General features: G+C 53.3%; 1 protein-coding gene across 7 annotated transcripts; it reads left to right on the plus strand.

The window, feature by feature from the left end:
• Window positions 1-4,336: 4,336 nt before the first annotated feature.
• CSF3R (colony stimulating factor 3 receptor) lies at window positions 4,337-23,296 on the plus strand. 7 transcript variants are annotated; one of them, XM_061412489.1, is made up of 18 exons: window positions 4,337-4,463; window positions 10,479-10,533; window positions 12,253-12,453; window positions 14,787-15,083; window positions 15,402-15,458; window positions 16,242-16,365; window positions 16,519-16,706; window positions 17,481-17,650; window positions 17,768-17,921; window positions 18,014-18,093; window positions 18,492-18,705; window positions 19,801-19,989; window positions 20,361-20,462; window positions 21,040-21,186; window positions 21,299-21,439; window positions 21,679-21,772; window positions 22,016-22,097; window positions 22,517-23,296. In XM_061412489.1, exons 3-18 carry the CDS (start codon window positions 12,390-12,392, stop codon window positions 22,994-22,996), a joined length of 2,583 nt encoding a protein of 860 aa, XP_061268473.1. In that variant the 5' UTR covers window positions 4,337-4,463; window positions 10,479-10,533; window positions 12,253-12,389; the 3' UTR covers window positions 22,997-23,296. The 7 variants fall into 7 exon arrangements, with proteins under 7 accessions (XP_061268473.1, XP_061268474.1, XP_061268471.1 ...); XM_061412490.1 differs by having other exon boundaries at window positions 12,370-12,453; XM_061412487.1 differs by lacking the exon at window positions 4,337-4,463 and adding an exon at window positions 9,111-9,220.
• Window positions 23,297-23,323: the final 27 nt, after the last annotated feature.

Below are 23,323 nucleotides of genomic sequence, written 5' to 3' on the forward strand. Positions count from 1 at the left end.
TGGTGGGCTGCCGTCTATGGGGTCGCACAGAGTCGGACACGACTGAAGTGACTTAGCAGCAGCAGCAGCAGTATATATTATATATATACATATATAATACATTTGAAAGTATATATCTAGGCACAATTGGTGAAATCTGAATAAGAGCTATAGATTAGATAATATTATTGTAATGATGTTAATTTCCTGATGTTCATCATCATTCTATGATCAGGCAAGAGAATGTCCTTGCTTTTAGGAAATACACAGTGGACACACTTATGAGTAATGAATGACATGCAATTTACTCGCAAATGATTCAGAAAAAAATTACACACATATATATGCATGTATATGTATATATCACACTCACGTGTATGCATCAAAATACCACCAATCAGCTGGCTTAAACAATAGAAATCTACTATCCCATAGTTCTGGAAGCTGGCAGTATAAGATCAATGTATCTGTAGGACTGGTTTCTTCTCAGGCCCCTCCCCTTGGCTCGCAGACAGCCACCTTCTCCCAGAGTCTTCACATGGTCTTTTCACTGTACTCAAGCACCCTATATAGTTATTCTTCAAATAAAAGCTTACTTTTAAAAATCCACTAAATCAAAAGGAATAGGAGGCTGATGTGGGCAAATACAGCAGCAGAGCTGAGTCAGGAGAGAAACGGGAAGAACCTGATGATCAGAAGGCTGTGGGTGATCTGGAGAGAGACATTTCTATGGGGCGATGGAGTGGAAGCCAGGTTCAACTGGGCGGTATGGAAGTGGAAATAGCAAATGTGGACAACTCTTTACCATCATTTGAGTGTGAGTGGGAGGAGAAAGTGGAGAAGGGCATGGCAACCCACTCCAGTATTGTTGCCTGGAGAATCCCATGGACAGAGCAGCCTGGTGGGCTACAGTCCACAGGGTCCCAAAGAATTGGACACGACTGAGCAACTAACATGGGGGAGGAGAAAGGGTTGTACCAAAAAGAAATTATGTTGAAGGAATGGGAGAAACTGGACCCAGTGCAGTGCTTCTGGCAGAGCCATGCAGCAAGAAAAGCCCTGGAACAGCATAGCAGAGGCACAGTGGGCATGCGCACAGAATCTGGAGTCAAGTTTCCAGGGCTCAGAACAAGACCTTAGCTCTGCCTCTGGCCTGCTCTCTCAGTTTTCCCACCTTTGGTATGGGGCAATGGTGATCAAAGACCCTGCCTCCCAGAACAGCCATAAAGATTAGATACATAAAAGAATGCAGAGCGTTTAAAGCAGAGCACAGCACCCAGGAAGCACTCGGCAGAGGAAGTTATGGTGTTATTATTAGCACAAAAGCAGAGGCAGAAATGGTGGTGAAGATCACTACAGAAGTGGGAGGAACTTGGAAGAAGGGTGGAAGGAGAAGTTGGTGTTGGACCATGGGAGAGATGCCTCGTTTTGGAAAAAGGCCAGGACAGGCATGTTTGGGGGTCAGAAAATCAAGGTGAGGCTCTCTTACTGGCCAATCGAGAATTGGTGGGAGGGAACTCTTGAAAAGGGCCTTCAAGTGCCTCAAAAAGCATTGAAAGGAGAGTTTGGGGACACAGGACAAGAATACAGCTTCAGGGACAGTTGAGAGCCCAGGAGAAACTGGAGCCAGGCCCAGGCCCTTGTCTCGTCTTCCATGAGGGGTCTTCACAGGCCCCACACCAGGACAGGGTGGGCTGGGGAGGGGGAGACAGGCAGTGACAGCATGATCCATGAGGCTCTTCTAGCCAGAGAGGAGAGAGGATAGGGCTGCAAAGGTACCGCAGGTCTCCAGTCAGAAGTCATCAGTGAGTCGTCACTGGCCCCCCCAGGGAGAAGGAAAGGAAGAAAGGCGAGGAGGAGGCTGACAGATGAGGAAGCCGAGGCCTGAACTCTCTGAGCCGAGAGTGTAGGAGCTGTGCAGGAGGCGTGAGAGCTAGATGAAGGGAGGGATGTGGGCAAAGAGATGGGCATTGGAGTGTGAGGTTTGAGAGGTTGAGTAGTTCCAGGTGATGCTGAGGTCCATAGTGTGACCACAGCTCTGGCGGCTAAAGTGGAAAAGCCATGAGGTGACTGGTCAAGGAAATGAAGAACCCGGATGGGGGGGCACCATCCACGTGGCCAGTAAGATGCCCCCAGATGGTGGCAGGATGGCAGTGGAGAGGAAGACCATGAGGCAGGAACACAAATCAAGAGCGAGTGGGGCCAGAAGACGCGTACCAGGGAAAGGTTGAGGGCGACACAGCTCCACGGCAAGGCCTTCAGATGAGGACCCAGGAGCCACATCTGGATACAACCTTGAGATCAACAGGAAATCCCACCATAGTCCTCGTTCCTGTCATACCTGGAACTTGGGAGGAGCTGCCTCCTTTCATAAGGGCCTCAGGGAGGTAGGATGGGAGGGATGGGAGGCGGCCAGAGGTTGCATGAAGAGCTTGTGTGTGTGGAAGGTTTACACCCACAGAAAACATTTGCTGAATTGATGAGGGCTGGGCCGACAGGTGAGTGCACGGGTGGCAATGTGATGGATTGACGGTGGATGCGTGGATGAGGGGGTGTGGATGCGTGGACAGATGAGTGAGCAGATGGGTAGATGGATGTGTGGATGGACCAGTGAGTGAGAGGGTGAATGGGAAAAGTGAGATGGAGGGATATGCAGGCAGGGGAAGGGGAGCGAGGTGAATAAATGAGAGAGTGAACTGAATGAACCGGACATTCCAGCAAACACAGGAGAAGCCTGGGCAGTCAGAGAGGTGACAGAGCTAATAGGCCAGGCCTTGCCCCAGCAGTCTACACCACTCATCAGAACAGCTGTAACCACAGGAGGTGGCGAAAGCCGCCATCCCTCTGCTTCTTCCTGGGGGCCCCCAGCCCAAAGGCTCACCTATGGGCAAAAGCCCCCATCTGTGGCCCCGGCTCCAGACTAGACGGACAGAGGACATAGGACCAAGGGAACAGACTGGCAAAGCCTGATGACCCCTCTTCCTCTCAGGATCCAGGCCAGGCACCCCAGGGAGCAGCAGAAAAAATGCAGATTCCAGGTTCTCATCTAGGAAGTTATGGGCCTGCCTTCACCCCTCTCTTGTCTTAACCAGGTTATTTGACTTCTCCTGGCTACTCTTCCGGGCAGGATATTTAGGAAAAATGCCCCTATCTTCTCTCTCCCTTCCACCTGCCCACCCCAGTGCATGGGGATATGAACCAGCTGCCTGGATCCAGCTCCCTCACTGAAGGAAATCCATGATCAGAGCAGAAGCTGGCCCGGCCTAGAGACTCTCTGCCAGCCACAGGGTTGCAGACCAGATAGGCTTCTTCCTCCAAGCCAAGATAAGCATCTGAGCTTTATCTCACCTCACCCTCTGATTCCCCCACCACCACCATCTCCAGGACCATACCCCCCGCCAGCCACACCATGGCAGGCCAAGGCCAGGGGAAGCACAGATAAGGCCCTCCTGGCCAGCAGACCACAGCAGGAGTCGGGGGCGGGGGTGTGTTCTTCCTTTTATCCACCCGAAGCCAGAATTCTGCTTCCTTCCCTAGAAGCAGGCCCCAAGAGAGCATCTAGGCAGCCCTCTCAGCTACTTAGGCTGGGGCCCTGCATTTGGCCCTCCAGCATTCAGCATTTATTATGTCCTAACTGATTTACCTCTCATTTTGGGAGCCAATCAAAGGCAGAAAACCCTGTCAATCTGAGCACCAGGGAAGCAGGAGAGTACAGTGTGGGCGGCCACTGCATAGGAAGGACTCTTCCAGATTTCTCGGCAGGTAAACTGACGGCCACTGGGAATCTCTTGAGCCTGACGACCAGGGCCCACATCCAAACTGCTAAGCACTCTTTCACAGACACCTCCTCCCTGCCAGGCCCATGTTGCATACTGGGGTCACAGATCCAGGCCCAGCTGTCGCAGAGCACCTGGGAACCCAAATGAGCAGCACATAACCGAGCCTGGGAAATCCAGGGAGACTTCACAGAGGAGGTGACATTTCATCTGAATTTATATATATATGCATGTATATATAATTTTCCTATTTACTTTTGGCTGTGCTCGGTCTTCACTGCCGCACGGTTTTTCTCTAGCTGCAGCGAGCAGGGGCTACTCTCCAGTGGTGAAGCAGGCTTCTCACTGCGGAGGCTTCACTTGGTGCGGACCACGGGCTCTAGGGACACGGGCTTCAGTAGTTGGGGCACGCGGGCTCAGTGACTGTAGGCTCAGCTCTACAGCACAGGCTCAATAGTTGTGGCGCACGGGCTCAGCTGCTACATGGCATGTGAGATCTTCCCAGATCAGGGTCGAACCCATGTCTCCTGTAATGGCAGGCAGATTCTTTACCACTGAGCCACCAGGGAGGCCCCTCAGCTGAATTTTAAAGGATAAAAGGGATTTCTTCAGACACAAAGATAAAACGGATGAGCATCCCAAGCAAAGAGAACAGTGTGGCGAAGTCCTGGAGCCACAGGAAAAGCAGCACAGGATTGCACAGTGATGGTAAATAGAACGGCTGGAGTCTCGGGCCTGGGAAAGGGGAGAGGAGGTTGGGAAGGGGAGTGTGGGGAGATGAGACTCTAGCACTGGGGAGGATTAGGGGCTGGGGGTGATGGCCTCAAAGGCCATGAGGGTGACTCGGAACGTTATCACACAGGCAGCGAAGAACCAATGGAGGATTTGGGTTGGTGAGTGGCATGCTGGGACTTGTGTTTTGGAAGAAGCCCTCCAGCTGAGCAGGGCATTATTCCAGGCATGAAGGCAGCGAGACCAGGAGGAGGTCACTGCCATCATCCTGAAGAGCAGTGATGGCAGCCTGACTCCTGCCATGGCGGTGAGGAGGGGGAGAAGCGGAAGGACCCACAGGAAGGGGCCACAGGCTGGATGTGGGTGTGAGGGGCAGGGAGGAGTCAGGGCCGCGTCCAGGTATCCAGATGCCGCTCACCAGGACTGAAAAGAAGGTGGTCAGGAGAAAAGGTAGCAGAGACCAGATGAGGGCGTGTCTAGCTGGGGTACCTGCAGAGTACTAGGGGGAGGCAGGGGCCTGTGAAGCAGGACTGTGAGGTGCTATCCAAGGTCACAGAGTTAATGTCGTCTCTGAGTCTAGGATGCAGCCCTACGCCTACCCCATCTCCCCCATTCCCAGGCCCTTGCAACCTCTTCCTACCTCTTACGGCCTCCACACACACTCTTCCCATTCCAGCCTCCACATCTCTGCTCCTGCTATTCCCCAGCCCTGAATACCCTTCCCTCCTCTGTGCAAATCCCACCATCCCTCAAATTCCAGCTGGAGTTACATCACAACCCGGGGTCAGGAGGCAAAATCCAGGGTCAGAAGAGGGGTGAGGCTGAAAGAGAGGCAGTGAGTGTGGCAGGAAGTGCAGAGACCTGATTTAGAGCACAGCTCTGTAGAGAACTAGCTGTGTGACATGGGGCTGGTCACCTTCCCTCTCTGTGCCTCAGTTGCTAACCTTTCAGAGGACAATAAGGAAAAGTTCTTGTTCTCAGGGGGCTCACAGTCCAGAAAGGGCCATCAGGTAAAAAAGTGACCTGTGATTTCAGAGAAATATCAAATGCCCTGAGTATGCAAATGAGCGGAAAGTTTATGGAGAAAGATTTACTGGCATTTTCTCTGAGCTCTGCAAAATGGGTACAATTTCAACAAGTAGAGATGGAGGCCGAGGAGGGAGGAGGGCACTCCAGGCAGAGAGAATGGCCCGAGCCAAGGCTGGGAGGCAGAAAGTTCAGGGTGTGTTCAAGAAAGAATGAGTGTCCAGATTCCGGTTCCTTCTGAGTCAACAGCTCCGGCGCTTTTTGTAAGCGGGCAGCCCAAGCTGGGCACCCTCCAGTAAACACCTGTTTGCACAATCGAGGTCACACACGGGGGTGTGTTTGCACAATGACCTGTTTGCACAATCTTAGCCGGCTGCTGTCTTCCAGACAAACCAGCCCCTGGCAGACAAGCAAAGCCTCTCCTTCCAGACCCTCACCAGGGCTAACCCACCTGGCCTCCGCCCGGGCCCCTCAGCAACAGGCAGCTCCTGGACCAACCCCACAGCCCACACCTCACAGGCAATAACAAACAGAAACCACCCAACCCTCAGTAGGGCTGCGGAGAATGGGGTTCCCCTCCCCACTTAAAAGGTTCCCTGACTGGGGTTTCCAGCCCACAGAGGCCACCCCGTCTGATGGAAGAGGGGGCGGGGCAGGATAGATGGAGGAGGAAGTGTCCTCAAAGCAGACACTAGGTGTGAGGGACGGGTGAGCCCACATCTAACCCCGTGCTTGCCAGCTCCTCAGAGTAAACATCTGTTGAGCATTTACTGTGAGCCTCACACACATTAGTTCCCTGATTTCGCTCAAGGATCCCCTGTGGTAAATACTAACCTCATCCCCATTTTAAAGATGATGAAACCGAGGCTCAGAGAGGTCAAACAACCTGCCCAGGGTCACACAGCCTTCAGAGGGAAATCTAAGCAGTCTACTCCTCAGCCCCTGCTCTTAACCTTTCTATATGCCAGTGCTTCTTACCTAAGGAGAGTTCTTCTTTAAGTCTAATTTTCACTTTGGTGGCTGCAGCTCCATTGCCTGGTACAGGTTCTCAGTGGAGAACGGAGCACAGGTGAGCACTTTTTTTGAACACCTACTACGTGATCGTTATCCTGCTACATGATTGTGCGAGGCTCTGTACCTCCCATAGCTCCCTTAATCCTCACAACACCCCGTGGGAAGAGTTGTTATCCCTGTGGCAGACAAGGAAACCGAGGCTTGGAGAGGTAAACAGCTTCGCCAGGAGTCCGCAGCCCAGTAGACCTGCGCTGAGGTCTCTGTGCACCCGGGGCTGAGGCTGGAGGCAGAGAGGAGAAGTGGTTTCTGCCCTCAAGGAGTGCACAGTCTTAACGGAGGAGGCAGGCTGCCAGCAGCCACTGCCGCATTATAAGATCACCAAGGGGTGGTGTGCACCCAACCCAGCCTGGAGCGATGCTCAGGGCAGACAAGACGCAGGCAGCCAGAAGTGACGGGGGATCAGCCAGGCAGGGAGGCCGCAGGGTACCCAGGTGAAGACTGGGGGGATGTGACAAAGGCAGGGAGAAGAGATGGATTTCACAGCTCTTAACGAGCCTGAGAGCTCCATCAAGGCACCATCATGCCCCTGCACCTGCTCTAGGAACATGCTTACTGAATGATGAACCAAAAGCCCACTCTCCTTCATTAGGAACTAACTGGAGGTGAGGGTGTGAGGGAGGGGTGTGAAGAATGACTCCCGGGTCCCTGCGTTGGGGGACTTGGGGTAGTGTCATTTAAAAAGATGAAGTATGCAGGGATTGGGGGCAGGTTTGGTGAAGTGGGGGGAAGGTGTATCCATTCAATCATTCATTCAACAAACCTGTATCGAGGACTCATCACATGACAGATGGGTTGAAGATCCTGGAGATGAGTTTTTAAGCAAAACAGACTAAAACTCTTGCTCTCATGGAACTTCCATTCTAGGCGGCAGGGACAGCCAGTGTCAGACGGTGAAGAGGTAATATTAAAGGGGAAAGAGAGCTAGGGAGTGAGGGGTGGTTGCAATTTTTAAAGGGTGGTCAGCAAGGGCCTCAATGAGAAAGTGACATTTGAGCAATCACTTTCTGCTCAAATGGAGGGGAAGGAGTGCCCCATATAGTCATTTGGGGGAAATTAGTCCAGGCAGAGGAAACAGCAAGGGCAAAGGCCGGGAGGCAGGAGGGAGCCCAAAAAGTAAAACAGAATGGCTGGAGCAGAGCAGCAAGGGGGAGAATAATCACAGGAGAAGGGCCAGAGGGAACCCCTGGATGAAAAAGGGCTTTGTAGGTTGTTGAAAAGGCTTTGCCTTTGAGTGAGATGAGCGCCATTGGGAGTTGGGGCAGAGGATGACATGAACTGACTTCTGTTCGATCAGCATCACACTGACCACTGAAGGAACAATAGATGGGTGGGGGTAGGGGGCAGGACAAGGATGAATGGAAGGAGGAGGGGAAGGGGGGCCATTGCAGTGATCCAGGTAAGAGAAAGAATGGCTTAGAGCTGGCTGCTGTTGGTTTAAGGGATATTTATATGTTCCAACTTTTCATCAGGAAAATATCCAAACATGTGGCCAAGTTGAACTTTACAGTGAGTACCTACCTACTCAGGATTCTGGTTCTAATATTTTGAAAGAAGAGTCGATGGGATTTGCTGAGCATGTGGATCCTATGGGGCACCTCAGAGAGGTAGCTGCCGACAGATGGCTATTTCGAACTGGAACCAGAACCGGAACCCAAGTCTGCCCCCTCGCAACAGACTCAGAAGCTCACTTTTCCTAAAATGCGTCATATGGTGTGGACCCTCCGCTGGTGGGTTAGTGCCTAATCTTTATTGAGTCATAAATCTAAGAAACTGTGAACACTCTAAACCCTCTTCAGAAAAATGCACAGAATATTATTCTTAAACAGCTGCAGGGTATTCGTGGATACAGACCACGAAAGACATAAAATGTAGCCTGTTTCACTCAATGAAAAAGCATTCAGTTTGGCAGAATTACTGTGAGTGAACATTATTAATGTCTCGTGAGCCTATGAAGACCGGAGCCTCATGAGTGACCCCTTCCTTGTGCCCAGAGTCCGTATTTCTCCCCAGAGTCCATATTTCTCCATCTGCAAGGCCTTCGGGCAGCAGGGGGAACATGCCATGCAGAGGGGAGCGGGGAGGAAGGTACCGTGTTCCAGAATTCCCTGTAACCTTAGAGGCCGCCCCTTGAATATTGCAAGGATCAGGGTCCCAAACCCAGTGCCAAAAAGAGGCTTAGGGCCAAGTGAGCCTTCGAGCCAGGGTCTGTCTCCAAGTGATGTTCCCCCAGGGCGTGGGGGCATAGGAATGGCACCCAGGCAGGTTGGAGCCTGGGCCCTGCCAGCCTCAAAGCTTTGAGTCAGGAAATCCGGAGGCAGAGGTGGGGGACGACGTTGCCACATCCCTCAGCCCCTTCAAGACCCCCGAGGCAGGAAGGCTGCCCAGGCCTCGCCGGCTTCCCTCCCAGGCTCCTTCCTGGGAGGAAGGGGCTGCCCGTGCCCGCGTCAACAATGCAAGGGAGGGAAGGAGTTGGGCAGGTGTTGCAATCGGCAGCCCCTGCGCCTGTCAGAGACGGAGCCATTAACGACAGGGTTGGGGACAGAAGCCCGCTGCGGCTGTTTTCAGGAACTTGCCTTGAAGAGGAGAGCAGAGACGGGAGGCCGGCGGGTGCCCGGCCGGCCGCAGGCTCCAGCGTGAGTAGGGGAGCCCCGGGGAGGGCTGGGCCTGGGAATGATGGGACCCTGGAGTCTCAGGTCCACTCCCCCCGCTCTGCCAAGGGCGTGCGCCCTTTGGTGACCTTGGACCAGCACTCCAGCCTTAAGAATTTACCCCTGGGAACCAGGAGCCCTCAACACTGAGTCTTTTTTCCCAAGGTGCCCCTACTTTTTTGAGAGGTGGGCACTGCATTTGGGAAGTCACAGACAGACAAATATCTCTTTGGGACACTGAGCTGGGCTCAAGAAAGGGCTGGATTCAGGGAAAGTTATACTCACTATTTGCCTCCAAGTCTCTCTGACAACCTGTGTCTTAACTGCTTCCAGTCTCCATGTAAATTTCACACCATGTAAATTTCTCTCTTTCCTCCTCAGCCCTTCTCTGGCTTGCTTGGCTCTGAGCTCCTGTCTGTCTGTCTCAGAGTCTCTCTATGCCTCTCTTTTTGTCTCTCAAGTGTCCTTTTGTCTCTTAAGTCTTAAACTCTCTTGAGTATCTGTTTCCTCTCAGCCTCCGGGTGCCGTGTCTCTGAGTACCACCATCCCTTGCCTCAGGCTCCTTTCTCTCCCCACCTCAGTCTGTCTCTCTGTGATCTCTCTCCAGCATTTCGGTTTGTGCACCCCACTTTCCTACTTTTTCCACCTGTCTTTCTCTGTCTGAACCACATCTAGAAGTCCTCTCCCTTGTTTTGTCCCAGCCCCCTCCTCTCCCCAACCCTCTTCCCAAGGAAAGAATCTTCATGTGAAGGGGAGACAGAGGCGTGAACTGGAGAAGGGGGAGGCGAGAAGGCTGAGTGCGATGGGATGGAAAGGAGAGGAAAGAAGAAAGGTGGTGGGGAGCAGGGGTTGGTGATGCAGTGACCCCAGGGGACAACATAGCGTGCTGGGACTCCAGAGTCCAGAGAGTGAGCAGGGATGGCTGGAAGCAAAGGGGGAGACTGGGGGGCCAAGGAGCAGGGAACCCAGAAACGGGGCTTTGAAACATGAAATGTGACACAGACAAAAGCAAGGTGGCAGTCCCAGGAGGCGGAGACCACACAGTTGGTAAGCAGGGGAGAGAGGTACTAAACCATGTTGATTCCATGAGGTGGTATCCTGCTTTATGGCACATGAAAATAACATGGTCATGGAGTGCTTCCTCTATGCAAGCTCCGTGCTAAGTGCCTTTATCACGGACCATCTCACTTCATCCTCACCCCAAACCGGAGATGCGGGAGCTGTTGTTATCCTTCCTTCACAGATGGGGTAACCGAGGCTCAGAAAGGTGGAATAATCTGCCCAAGGTCGCCAAGCTGGTAAGTGGTGGACCTGGAGTTCAGACCAGGTGGTCTGACTCAAAGCTGGGCCCCCAGAAAGTGACACCATGCTCCACCTGGTCCCAGATCCCGCTCGGCGGGGGTGGGGAACATCCAAGGCTGCCATGGGTGGACCAGGGACTGATGCCAAATGTGCCAACCCCTGGCAACCCAGGGAGAAGATACCTGGGCCCTTGGGATTTGGGGTTGGGTTGCCCACTGGGAGCCAGTGGAGAGGGATGAAGCGGTACCTCACCGGGCAGGAGGGCTAGGATATGATCAAAAATACACAGGAACGGGCACGAGTGTCCCGAAATCTGAGCCAAGGAGACGAAATCTTCCCCAACAAGTGTGCGTTGGTGGATAGTCAGATGCCAGAGGAACAAGGGTGCCAACCGCTAACTGGTAGACTGGGGTCCTCTGAACAATTGTGCGCGTTTCTCATTGCACAAAGCTGCCCAGAAAGTAGAGGCTGAAATCCAGCCTGTTCTCTAGTTGCCAGGTCCTTGTGTGGAGCTGCATTTGTCCAGAGGAAGGGATGCTTTTTTCCTGATGTGCAAAAAGATGACTCAGGGGCTAGCATGCACCTGGTATCCCGATCCTGCAACATATAATAAGGAGGGACCAGGGATTTAAGTAAGACCCCTGCAGGCAGAAACAGCTCTGGGTATCTGCAGTTGTTATTCACTCCTCTGTCTTGGAGCAAAAGAAGCTTAATCTTTTCTGAGCACCGGGGATCGGCTGGGACACCACCTACATGTATGTGTTCATGTATGTACATACAAAAGCTGGTCAACGATTCCCACTGATCTGCCACCCAGATGTCAGTTAGTGCTGGAGGACCAGGTGTCTGGCCCCAAGACCCCAATGGGAGCAGAATGGAAAGGCTGGAAGCCACCCCAGCAATAGAAACCTTTGCTTACTTCCTGAGATTAATGTACTAATGCTCCCTCCATCTGGGCACTGTCGCCATGACCACAGGATATCTGGTCCCAGAAGGCCTCCAGAGGTCTGTGCCCAGAATTGGGGTATCCTCTCAACCCACCCTTCCCTTTAGCCATTGCTGGGGAAGCCAGCTTTTCAAGGTGCAGCCTGTCCTCAGCTGTTCTGTGGAGTTGTCCCTTTCTGCCAGGCAGTGAGCGTCTCTGACTCTTGGAGCATGGCTCACCTTGGGGGACCTGCCCGGTACTCAGACATGTGCAATGTGACACGTGCCAGGGAGTTAACACCCCAAGGAACAGTCCTTGACCAACAAGGGGCAGGAACTGGTGGACAATGTTCCCATCCTGTCTGCCAGCCAAGTTCTGAGGCATGTTCAGCGTGGCTCCTTGCAAGATTCCAGCAGGATTGAGCCCCAGCTGTCCTCAGTTTGATGATGCACCCTTGTGTTGGCTTTCCTTCTTACCCGTTTCATTCTCTCCACTCCCTTACTCTGTTCCTGGAGTCTTCCCCCAAATAAACTACCTGCAGGCAAGCCTTCATCTCAGACTTTGCTTTCAGCGGGCTGGGAGACTGGCTAAAACAGAAGGGAACGGGAAGAATGGTGTTCCCCGTGGCTCCCTTCCCTGCTCTCTCCTTAAAGGCACATATAATAATAACAGTCATTTAAGAGTCATTTCCTATGCGCCAGGTACTGTGCGATGCCCTTGACTTGCATCATTTTGGGTCTTCCTCCCCAAACCCTATGCAGCATAGGTTTTTGTTACCTTCATTTTGCAGAGCAATCAGGCTCAGAGAGGTCAAGTAACCTGTCTGAAGCCACACTGTAGCAGAGCAAAGACTAAGCTCAGCCCTGACTCCAAAGCCCATGACCTTCACCACCCCCTCTGCCTCCAGGTGAGGACCAAGCCAGCACGATGGTGGGGCTGGGAGCCTGGAGCCTGGTGGGAGCTGCTCTGATCATCCTCCTGCTCCCCAGAAGTGAGTGTGGTCAGGGATGAAGGTGCCATGGGGGGGTGGGGATCACAGGGAGAGATGCTGGGGGTGGAGGAGGGAGTCATTTCCCTGCATTGTCACAGTGCTCCTGGGGTTCCCAGAGAATCCCCAAAGAATCAACTGGGCCACAGATGCAGGGTAGCTGGGCTCCCACGCACAGACCTCTGCTGGCAAACCACCACCTGAGTAAAGGTGAGAGAACCTGGGCTAGCCAGCCTGGGGAAGGTGCACAAGACCCGGGTCTTATCTGCGAATCTCTACCAGGTTGTCAGAAGAAACCTCTGAGTCCTGTGCAGCCTTCATGGGCAGTAGAGGGATCAGGGTGGAAGCCGTGAGAAGGCAGCTTTAATCCTGAAGCAAAGAATCTCCAGGACTTCCCTGGCTTCCCTGGTGGAGTCCCTAGTGGTTAGGACTCTGTACTTGCACTGCAGGGGGCACGGTTCAATGCCTGGTCATGGAACTAAGATCCTACATGCTACATGGTACTGCCAAAAAAATAACAATAATGTTTTAAAAAAATATGAACCCCAGGCAGAGCTCTCCAGACTATGGAGACTATCTTGAGAGGTGTGGAGCCTCCTATCTCTGGGGGTATGCAAGCCAAGGCCCAGCAGAGGTCAGCAAACTTTGATGTAATTTTCAGCTTTGCAGGCCACATACAGTCTCTGTGGCATGTTCTTGCTTATCTGGTGTTTGGTTTGGTTTTTCACTCTCTAGAAATATAAAAAATGTTCTCAGCTGGCAAGCCATCAAAAACAGATCATCCTAGCCCCGTGGGTAGATGACTTGGTATTACGTGGAGTTTTGAAGTAAACAGTTGGCAAGAGTCCTTCTGGTCTGAAATTCTGAGTCTGTGATGTGATGGGAGCCCTATAAACTTGCTCTGTGACCCTGAACAAATTGCTCCTCCTCTTGGGGCTTCAGCATCCCCATCAGCAAAATGGGCTGCAGAACAGCTGGGAGAGGAGAGAAGGCATTGTGGGCAAGGTCCGGTGCTTGCTCTTATTCCACACATACTCACCAAGGGCCTGCTCGGCGCTAGGCTCTGGGAATGCAGTAGTGAGCGAAACAGCCAGGGATTCTGGCCTCGAAGAACCTACGGTCTAGCCGAGGGTACAGAGTAGCAAATCATCACGTGACTCTCTAATTACGAAAGATATGAGCTTTGGGAAAGTTCAGGGGGCTGTCATGGTCTGATTGGTCAGAACCCGGTCTGGTTCCTCGCAAGATGCCTGAATGTCATCCAGGTGAAAGAGGGGTGGCAGAAACGAAAAGGAGCACCTCCAAAAGGATCAACAGGTACGAAGATCGGGAGACTGGAGGGAGCGTGGCCTTTCCAGAGAATAGCATGTAGGCTAGAGGGACTGGAGCTGAGACACAATGGTCTGGGCTGGAACCAGGAGGGTTAGGCAGGGGCCAGGCCACAAGGGTTGTGAGAAGGATCTAAGTCTTGGGCTGTGAGACGAAGGATCTGAGTCTTTAACCTAATCATAGCAGGAAATACTTACGTGTCAGGCACTGTTCTGAGTGCCTTACGCATATTCTCACATCTAATCCTCCCAACATCACTAAGTTAAGGACTTTTTTATCTTCATGTCACAGATGAGAAAACCAGGGCACAGAAAGTCTGGGTAACATCAAGGTCACAAAATTACTAAGCAGACGGAGGTGCCTGGTGGGCTGCAGCCCATGGGGTCACTGAGAGCCAGACACGACTGAAGCGACTTAGCAGCAGCAGCAGAACCAGGTTCTAAATCTAGGCAGTCTAGTTCCAACATCCACGCTCTTATCCATCACAGCATACTGCCTTTCAGAAGAATAACGTACCGTTGAAGTGCTGTGGTCATGATGGGGTAACAATCAGATATGAATTCTGGAAGGATTGCTGTGGCTGCGGGCTTCTTATCATTCTAACCATGGTGTCGCCATTGTTGGGGAGGGACTGGTCTCCATCCGGTGGCGTGCCGGAGTTGGCTTGCAAGCCCTGATTGTGTACCTCTCTTTCCAAGTTCACACTAAGTGATGACAGCCTGGTAGCTTGAAATCAGCCATGGTAGGAATACTTACACCAGGGAAAGCAGCCCAGGCTACAAGCCAGGAGCCGTTTCCCTCTGTATAGCAGGTTGATAAACATTTACCCCCACACCACTATCTCCATCTCAACTCGAGAGCCTCTCCCAATCTCCGCACACATCCTTGCCATTCCAGCACCTGCCCCCACGAATCTTGGAGGGTAAAGCAAGGTAAAGGTACCGAGTCTAGGAGGCCAGCTCTGCTGGACAGAGGAGTCACTTACGACCCGTTCTCTTCCACCCCAGGCCTGGAGCAGTGTGGGCATATCCTCCTCTCAGCCCCCATCGTCCGCCTGGGAGATCAAGTCACGGCCTCCTGCATCATCACCCGGAACTGCAGCCACCTGGGCACCGACTGGCGAGTTGTATGGAAACTGGAACCGGAGCTTCATCCCAGGGAGAGGCGGCAGCACCTGCCGAATGGGACCCTGCAGTCCACCATCACCTTGCCCCACCTCAACCACTCTCGGGTCCTTCTCTCCTGCTGCCTGCACTGGGGCAACAGCCTGCAGATCCTGGACCAGGCTGAGCTACAGGCGGGCTGTGAGTTCCTGCGGCCATCCCCCCACTCTGCCTCCAATGCCCTCCTGCCAATACTAATAAGAGCTATTCTTTCTTGAGTTCTTGCTCAATAAGTACTTTATAAGCATGATATCACATTTTCCCTACCAGTGGGTAGTATTACATAGCCCCATTTCACAGATGAGGAAACTGAGGGTCAGGGAGGGTAAGTGGCATGCTGTGTGTGTGTTAGTTGCTCAGTTGTGTCCAACTCTTTGCGACCCTATGAGCTGTAGTCTGCTCTGTCCATGGTATTTTCCAGGCAAGAATACTGGAATGGGTTGCCATTTCCTTCTCCAGGGGATCTTCCTGACCCAGAGATAGAGCCCGTGTCTCTTATGTCTCCTGCATTGGCAGGTGGGTTCCTTACCATTAGCAAAGTTGCATACTAGAGGTCATAAATTAATAAGGATGGAATAAAGCTTTTTATTAAGCAGTGTGGCTCAAAAACCAGTAACCACTACTCCATATGGCTGCCGAGTAAGCCCAACTCCCCAGCCACAGGAAGGTGTCTCCAGGGAGGACATTCTCAACAAGGTGGGCATGCTCCTAGATTCTACCCCTACCCCAGTCTCAGCCTTCTGCTCAAACTGAGGAAGGATGGATTTGTGCTGAGCCAATGCATAATGAAAAACAGAGACCAAGGTTCTTGTTTAAGAATCAATAATAGTGAAAGTTAAGATTTACAGAGCACTCATATATGCCAGGCATTGCTCTGAGCACTGTATACCTAATAAGTCACTCAGCCCTCACAATAACCCTAGGTGGTAAGCATATTACCATTACCCCCATTTTACAGATGAGGAAACTGAGGCACAGAGCCATTAGGTGACTTCAAGATCACACCACTAATGAGTGGCAGAATCAGGATGAAAACCCAGACACTACACTGTTACTGTCAAAAAGGGCAGAGTTGAGAGGGTTGGAGGCTCTGTTTACTTGTCCATGTACATGTGGATAACTTAGCTTATCCCAGGGCTGCCCTTCTGGGATCACTCTGCATGGAGACAAAGGCATGGCAGGTGGGTTGGCAACCCACTTACCATGGAGACCCAGGGCAAGGAAATGCCCAACTGATCCCAGTGGGAGCTTTCCGAGTGGTCTTACCTGAAGCCCTCACTCTCTCCACCCTACCCACAGACCCTCCCACTGCACCCTACAACCTATCCTGCATCATGAACCTCACAACCAACAGCCTCATCTGTCAGTGGGAGCCAGGCCCCGACACCCACCTGTCCACCAGCTTCACCCTGAAGAGCTTCAAGTGAGTAAGGGTCCTTATGCCAGCCCATTGCTTTGGGTTCTGGGATAGACCGCGGGTAGGACTGTTGGGGTGGAAAGCCAAGGCGGAGATAGGGAGGAGGAGGGAGCTTGGCTTTCTGCCCCCACTTTACATCCAAGCCTGGCCCATTGGCAGGAGCCAGGACAAATGCCAGACGCAGAAGGATTCCATCCCTGACTGCGTGCCGGAAGTCGGGCAGAGCCACTGCTCCATCCCCCGCAAACACCTGCAGCTGTACCAGAACATGAGCATCTGGGTGCAGGCCAGGAACGCGCTGGGGACCAGCGCTTCCCCAAAGCTCTGCCTGGCTCCCATGGACGTTGGTGGGTGACGCTGGGTGTGGGGGAGGAAAGAGGTCCCCACCATGAGCAGACTCAGAGAGGCACAGGGAGGGAAACACAGACCCAGGGACAGACAATAAGATGCTGAAAGACCTGGAGGAAGAGAAGGGAGAAAAATAATGTGGGATTCAATTGAAGCCAGAGCTTTGGAGACGCAGACAGGGATGTGGAAGAAACACAGGCAAGGAGACACACTCATTCATTCTTTCAGCAAATTTCCTGAAGCGCCCACTCTGCGCTAGGCACTGTTCTAGGGGCTGGGGATACAGCAGTAAACAACACAGCAAAAATCGTGCCCCCGAAATTTTGCCCACTTACATTCTGGTGGGCAAAGAATAATAACATGTCAGGTAATGGTATGTGTGATGAGGAAATGAAGCAGGGCGATGGGGTAGGGACAGCTGGGGAGAAGGACGTCAGGGAAGGCCTCACTGAGAAGACGACATTTGAGAAGATCCTTGGAGGAAATGAGGGAGCAAGACACTGTATATTCGGAAGGTAAGTGCTCCAGACCAAGGGAACAACCAGTGCAAGAAGAGGAAACAGAGAGAGAAACAGGCTCATGGACAGAGACAGACCTGCAGAAACAGGACAACACAGAGATGAAGAGACACAGAGAGAGATGGGAAGATATAGAGGTCCCACGAATGGAGACCCAGAGAAGAAATGGAACCACAGACAGGAAGACAGGGGAAGCCAGAACAGAGCCCTGGAGGATGAAGCAGAGGAAGTGTCCGATAACCCCTCTCCTTGCAGTGAAACTGGAGCCCCCCACACTGTGGGCCCTGGAGCCCAGCCCTGCGGTGGCCCCGCCTCAGCCAGGCTGCCTGAGGCTGCGCTGGGAGACCTGGAGGCCAAGTCTGTACATAGAACAGAAGTGTGAGCTGCGCCACCAGCCTTGGCTTGGAGAAGCCGGCTGGGACCTGGTGAGGCAGAGGGCAACCTGAGGGGCCTGGGTTGGGGATGGCTGAGGGGAGGGTAAACTGAGCTGGCCCCGAAGGGCACAGAGGTCCAGGCTGACAGCCATGCCTGTCTTCCACCAGGTGAGCGCCCTGCCCGCCAGGACCTCCCAGTATGAACTCTGCGGGCTCCTCCCATCCACAGCCTACACCCTGCAAATGCGCTGTACCCGCTGGCGCCTGCCCGGCCACTGGAGCGAGTGGAGCCCCAGCCTGGAGCTGACCACCGCACAACGGGGTGAGCAGGTGGTGAGGGGCTGGGAGCAGCCATCAGGATCCAGGCTGGCCTCCGGGGCCCTCCCTGACCCTCCCCTCCTGCTCGCTCCACAGCCCCCATCGTCAGACTGGACACGTGGTGGCGGCAGAGGCAGCTGGACCCCCAGACGGTGACCGTGCAGCTGTTCTGGAAGGTAACCCCCTCTGAAGGCCATCCCTCCACCTCTTCAGATTTAAACAGACCCCTGCAAGCTGGGGCTCAGGACTCCAGCAGGCCTGGCAGGCTTGGATGTGTACGTGATCTGCACACACTTTGCTGGGTACTGCACCAGGAAGCTGGGCAGTGCCCTTCTGCAGAGACTACAATGCAGGACTCACCTTGTTAGGTGCCTGCTGCTCACACTGAGTTACTTTATCCTTTCCTCTCTTCTAGGACCTAGCACGGGGGAGAAGGGAGGGAGGGAGGGAAGAGGACTGACTCCCAGTCTGGGTGGCTCAGTTCCAGGGACACGGACACTCCATCTAGAAGCTCTCCCCCACTCAAGATGAGCTGCGCATCTCCTTATCTTTTTCCTCCTATGCCCACTAACAGCCAATAGCCCTGGAAGAAGACAGCGGACAGATCCAAGGTTACCTGGTTTCCTGGAGACCCTCAGACCAGGCTGGGGCAGAGCCAACCCTCTGTGACACCACGGAGCTGAACTGTACCTTCCAACTGCCTTCAGAAGCCCGGGAGGTGGTCCTTAAGGCCTATAACACAGCTGGGACCTCGCATCCCACCCCCGTGGTTTTCTTGGAAAGCAGAGGTAAAGAGGGCCCACAGCTAGTACAGTATGGTGGTTAAGCAAGTAAATTCAGAGGCTAGACTGCCTGGGTTCAAATCTAATCCTGTTACTTGTTAGCAATGAGATCTGGGCAAGTTACTTACCCTCCCTGGCCTCAGTTTACTCATCTCGCAAATGGGAATGGTACAGTGTCTAACTCAAAGCATTGCTGTGAAGATTACATGAGTTTAGACATGTGCCTACACAAAGTAACTGTTCCATATGTGTTAGCGACTATTATTATCACTAGCCAGAACCAAGTTAAGCTGGTGGCAGTGCCTACCCACACACACACACACACACACACACACACACACATATAGAGTCTATTCTGCCAAGGAAATGGGAGACAAAGTTCTAATGTTTTCCAGCTAAAACATAGTCCCTAGGACTTCCCTGGCAGTCCAATGGCTAAGACTCCCAATGCAGGGGGCCCAGGTTTGATCCCTGGTCAGGGAACTAGATCCCACAGCCAGAACTAAAGATCCTGCAAGCTGCAACAAAGATCAAAGAGCCCCTATGCTTTAACCATGACCTAGCACAGCCAAATAAATAAATATTAAAAAAAAAAATAGTCCCTCAGTTAACTGTTCATTCTCAGGGGATCAGTCACTCTCACCCTCAGATGCCCCTGAACACGGGTCTTCATGAAGTGAGATTAACAATAACAAGAGCTAGTATTCCCATTTCCCAGCCATGTGACCCTAGACCAGTCCCTTAACCTCTCTGTCTCCATTTTCTTATTGCTAAGTTGGGGACAGTAGTCGAGCCCCCATTGGGACTGTTAGCAGACTCAGTGAATTAATACACACAGAGAACCACACAGGGTGAGCTTTCATCATTAATTACCACAGCAGGCCTGTTTCATGTACCATCTCACTTACTCTGCACCATGACCCTCCATGGTAACAACTTTATTATCATCCTTTCCACCTTACAGATGAGGAATCTGAGGCTCAGATATTGTCTTACCCAAGGTCATCCAGCTTGTAAGTTGCAAAGGCCAGACTTGAACCCAGGTTTCTAGCTCTAGGGCCTTTCTTCTCATCTTCACATCATCTCCTACTCTATCTCCAGGCCCACCCCTGGGCAGACTCCACACCACCGCTCGAGACCCTCATAGCCTCTGGGTGGGCTGGGAGCCCCCCAGTCCTCAACCTCAGGGCTATGTGATTGAGTGGAGCCTCAGTCCCCCCAGCCCCAACGGCAGTCCTATGACCTGGAGGATGGAGCATAACGGAAGCATTGCAGGGACCTTGCTGCAGGGTGAGACAGGCCTGGGGGCTGGGCAGATGGGCAGGGCTGGGGAGCAGGGGGAGCATTTTATCTGCCTGAACCACCCTAAAGATGTATATTGCCCTGTTCCTGCACCATTCTCATCGCACGTCCTCCGAATCTGGAAGTTCTTCCTGCAGTCTAACTGGAGCCTCTCTTTCTAGCCCTGACTCTGCCACCTTTCTAGCTCTCTCTCTCCCACTTGTGGCCCCTTACCCCCAAGCAAATGATCTGAAGAAGAGACTGCAGAGGCCAGACCTGAAGAACGAAGCTCAGGTTATCCCTGAAGTCTAAGGTTAGCCCTCAGCCATCATCAGAGGCTGGCCCCTAACCAGAGTGCCCACTCCATTTTCTCTCTACAGAGAACATCAGGCCCTTTCAGCTCTACGAGATCACTGTGACCCCCCTGTACCAGGACACCAAGGGACCCTCCCAGCATATCTTTGCCTACTCCCAAGAGATGGGTTCGTTAGCCACTAAGTCTTTTTTTCAGAATCCCCTCCTCTCTCTCAAGGCCTCTCTAGGCCCCCCAAAATCTGGAATTAGGAGAGAACTTTTTCTCCCCGCCCCCCCTACCTCTGGCCCAGAAAACGGTCTCTCTCAATCCTAAGATTACCCCTGGCTTACACTAGACCCCTGCAGCTGGAAAGAACTCAGGTGGTGGGGTAATGGAAACTGGGAAGTAAGCTCAGCAGAATTCAAGGAGCAATTCTGGCAAAAACTGGACAGGTGTCACATGAGCGGCAGAAATCAAACAGTGAACCAGACAAAACCAGGCCTGGCAGAAATCAGGAAGCAAGGCTTTGAGTCAAAGAAAAGCAGGTTTAAATCTCAGCTCAGCCACTTACTAGCAGTCAATGGGATTCAATGAAAGTTCCTGGGAAAACGAGGCTTGGATATGAGTCCCCCTGAACTTTCTTATACCACCCACCCCCACAAAGTGTCCCAGTTCTTGGGTCTGGGGAGCCACAAGAAGTCCAACTGGGTTCCCTCATCCCCACCCCACTCCCCATCAGCCCCTGCATCTCTCTCTTCCGGCAGCCCCCTCCCATGGCCCAGAGTTGCATCTCAGGCACATTGGCAAGACGTGGGCCCAGCTGGAGTGGGTGCCTGAGGCCCCTGAGCTGGGGAAGAGCCCCCTTACCCACTACACCATCTTCTGGACCAACACTCAGGACCAGTCCTTCTGTGAGTCTATCCTCAGCGACCCGCAGCCCCAGAAGGCCTGGGAGGGGGTGCTCAGAGGCCTTGGGGAGGTTCAGCAGCCAGGCCCAGGCTCACGAGTCTCCTCTACTCCCAGCCACTGTCCTGAATGCCTCCACCCACAGCTTTGTCCTCCGTGGCCTGGAGCCTTCTAGCTTGTACCATGTCCAACTCATGGCCGCCAGCCAGGTGTGGGCCGCCAACAGCACAAGCCTCACCCTGATGACCTTGACTCTAGGTAAGGGGAGAATGGGGGCTGGTCAGGGAAAGCTGCTGGGAGGATGCCTAACCCAAAAGACTGCCACTGTGAAACTAGATAAGCCTTGCCTGGGTCCCTGAGTGGGAAGAGCCAGCACTACCCTTGGATCTTAGTCCGAGGGCCGAGGCCCAGCCCTGCCCTTGGAGCCCAGTCTGAGGGCGGAGGCTCAGTCTCACCTGCACGCACTCTTACCTCTCTTGGCTTTCCCCTCACCACAGAGGAGTCTGAGCTGCACATCCTCCTGGGCCTGTTCGGCCTCCTGGTCTTGCTCATCTGCCTCTGTGGGGCTGCCCAGTTCTGCTGCAGACCCAGGTGAGTCCTTCTGAGAGACCTGACACCCAGGTAACCCTGCCAAAGGGAACTGAAGGCCCAGGTGAGCAAGACTGGCTCCTCTCAGACTTGCCAGGCCACAGGGTTCAGGTCTGGGAGTCAGGTCCCCCTCCTTCTCCTCTCTGCATGAAGGGGTCATCCCTTCTGCTGCTGGGAGAAGGTGGGAGAAATGCTGGGAGGACGGGAGGGCATGCTGACCCAGCCTTCACCTGCCCTCTTCTCCAGCAGGAAGTATTCCCTCTGGCCGAGTGTCCCGGACCCAGCCCGCAGCAGCCTGGGTTCCTGGGTGCCAACCATCACGGCGGAGGTGAGAACACTGGAGGGAGAGGGAAATGGGTCTGAGGGTTAGGCTCCTACCCCAGGCTCAAAGTGAAGGGAAACTCCCCCAAGAATGAGTACTCAGGCCTTCCCATCACTTCACCTCTTTATAGAGCAAAGCAGACCTGAGTGTGAATCCCACCTCCACCCATTTCAAAGCCTCAGTCACCTCATTGTGAAATGGGACAAATCACACACAAAAGCACTGGGGAGATTCACCAGGCTAAGTCTGAACAGCACATAGCACGCGTCCGGCACATATGAGGTGCTTTGCATCCCCTCAGTAACCCTTTGCGTTCCAGCAAGGAACAGCAGGAATGTCCCCCCACCACCCCAGTGCAGGAAGGGACAGTGGCTGGAACAGACATCTGAAACGAACCAGGCCCTCACCACACATCTTTATGTCAGGATATCTTACAGCTGCCCAGCCTTCGGGACCCCGGCATGCCACCCATCACCAAGATCACGGTGCTGGAGGAGGAAGAGAAGAAGCCAGGGCCCTGGGAGTCCAATGCCAGCTCAGGGCCCGGTAGCCTCTCCACCCTTGTCCAGGCCTATGTGCTCCAGGGGGACCCAAGAGTGCCCTCCGCTCAGCCTCAGCCCCAGCCTGGCAACAGCGACCAGGTGCTTTACGTGCAGGTGCTGGGCAGCCCCACGGGCCCAGGGCCTGGGCACTACCTCCGCTGCGACTCAACTCAGCCCCTCTTGGAGGGCCTCTCCCCCAGTCCCAAGTCCTACGAGAACCTCTGGTTCCAGACCAGCTCTCCGGGGACCCCAGAGCCCCTAGTCCCACATCCGGAGGACGACAGTATCTTTGAGCCTCTGCTTGACTTCCCTCTACTACAAGGACTCCGGGTCAGTGGGGCGGAGGGTCTTGGGGGCTTCTAGGGCTTCCTGGGACTCCCCACCTGGGCCTGCTCCTTGATAAGCCTGGGCTATCCAGAGAAGAGAATGCCAGTAAGCCCATCACTAAAAAACCACTCAGTCCCAGGAAAAGCAGAAAGGCTCCCAGCCTCCCCCTGTCTTTGACCCTCAGCATCCCTCCTCTATCTTCCCAATCTCCATGGACTGGGTCTCCCACTTCAAAGGCCAGACAAGGCTTGGTCCACCCTGCTCACTAGCCTTTGTTTTGTATAATCGGTACTTGATTCCTATAATTTCAGTCTTTTAAAGTGGTTTATAGTCTGATTTGGTTTGGCTTGATTTTGAGCAACT

The sequence above is a fragment of the Bos javanicus genome, chromosome 3 (genome assembly GCF_032452875.1).
Source record: "Bos javanicus breed banteng chromosome 3, ARS-OSU_banteng_1.0, whole genome shotgun sequence".
In the NCBI taxonomy this organism is placed as follows: Eukaryota; Metazoa; Chordata; class Mammalia; order Artiodactyla; family Bovidae; genus Bos; species Bos javanicus.

What these genes read in the sequence shown, in the direction of transcription:
- CSF3R (XM_061412489.1), top strand. Translation starts at nt 12,390, where the DNA reads ATGGTGGGGCTGGGAGCCTGGAGCCTGGTGGGAGCTGCTCTGATCATC. An exon ending in GGCTGAGCTACAGGCGGGCT is followed by an intron (nt 15,084 to 15,401) that starts GTGAGTTCCTGC and finishes TTCCTTCTCCAG; the next exon opens with GGGATCTTCCTGACCCAGAG. An exon ending in TGCCTACTCCCAAGAGATGG is followed by an intron (nt 20,463 to 21,039) that starts GTTCGTTAGCCA and finishes CTCTTCCGGCAG; the next exon opens with CCCCCTCCCATGGCCCAGAG.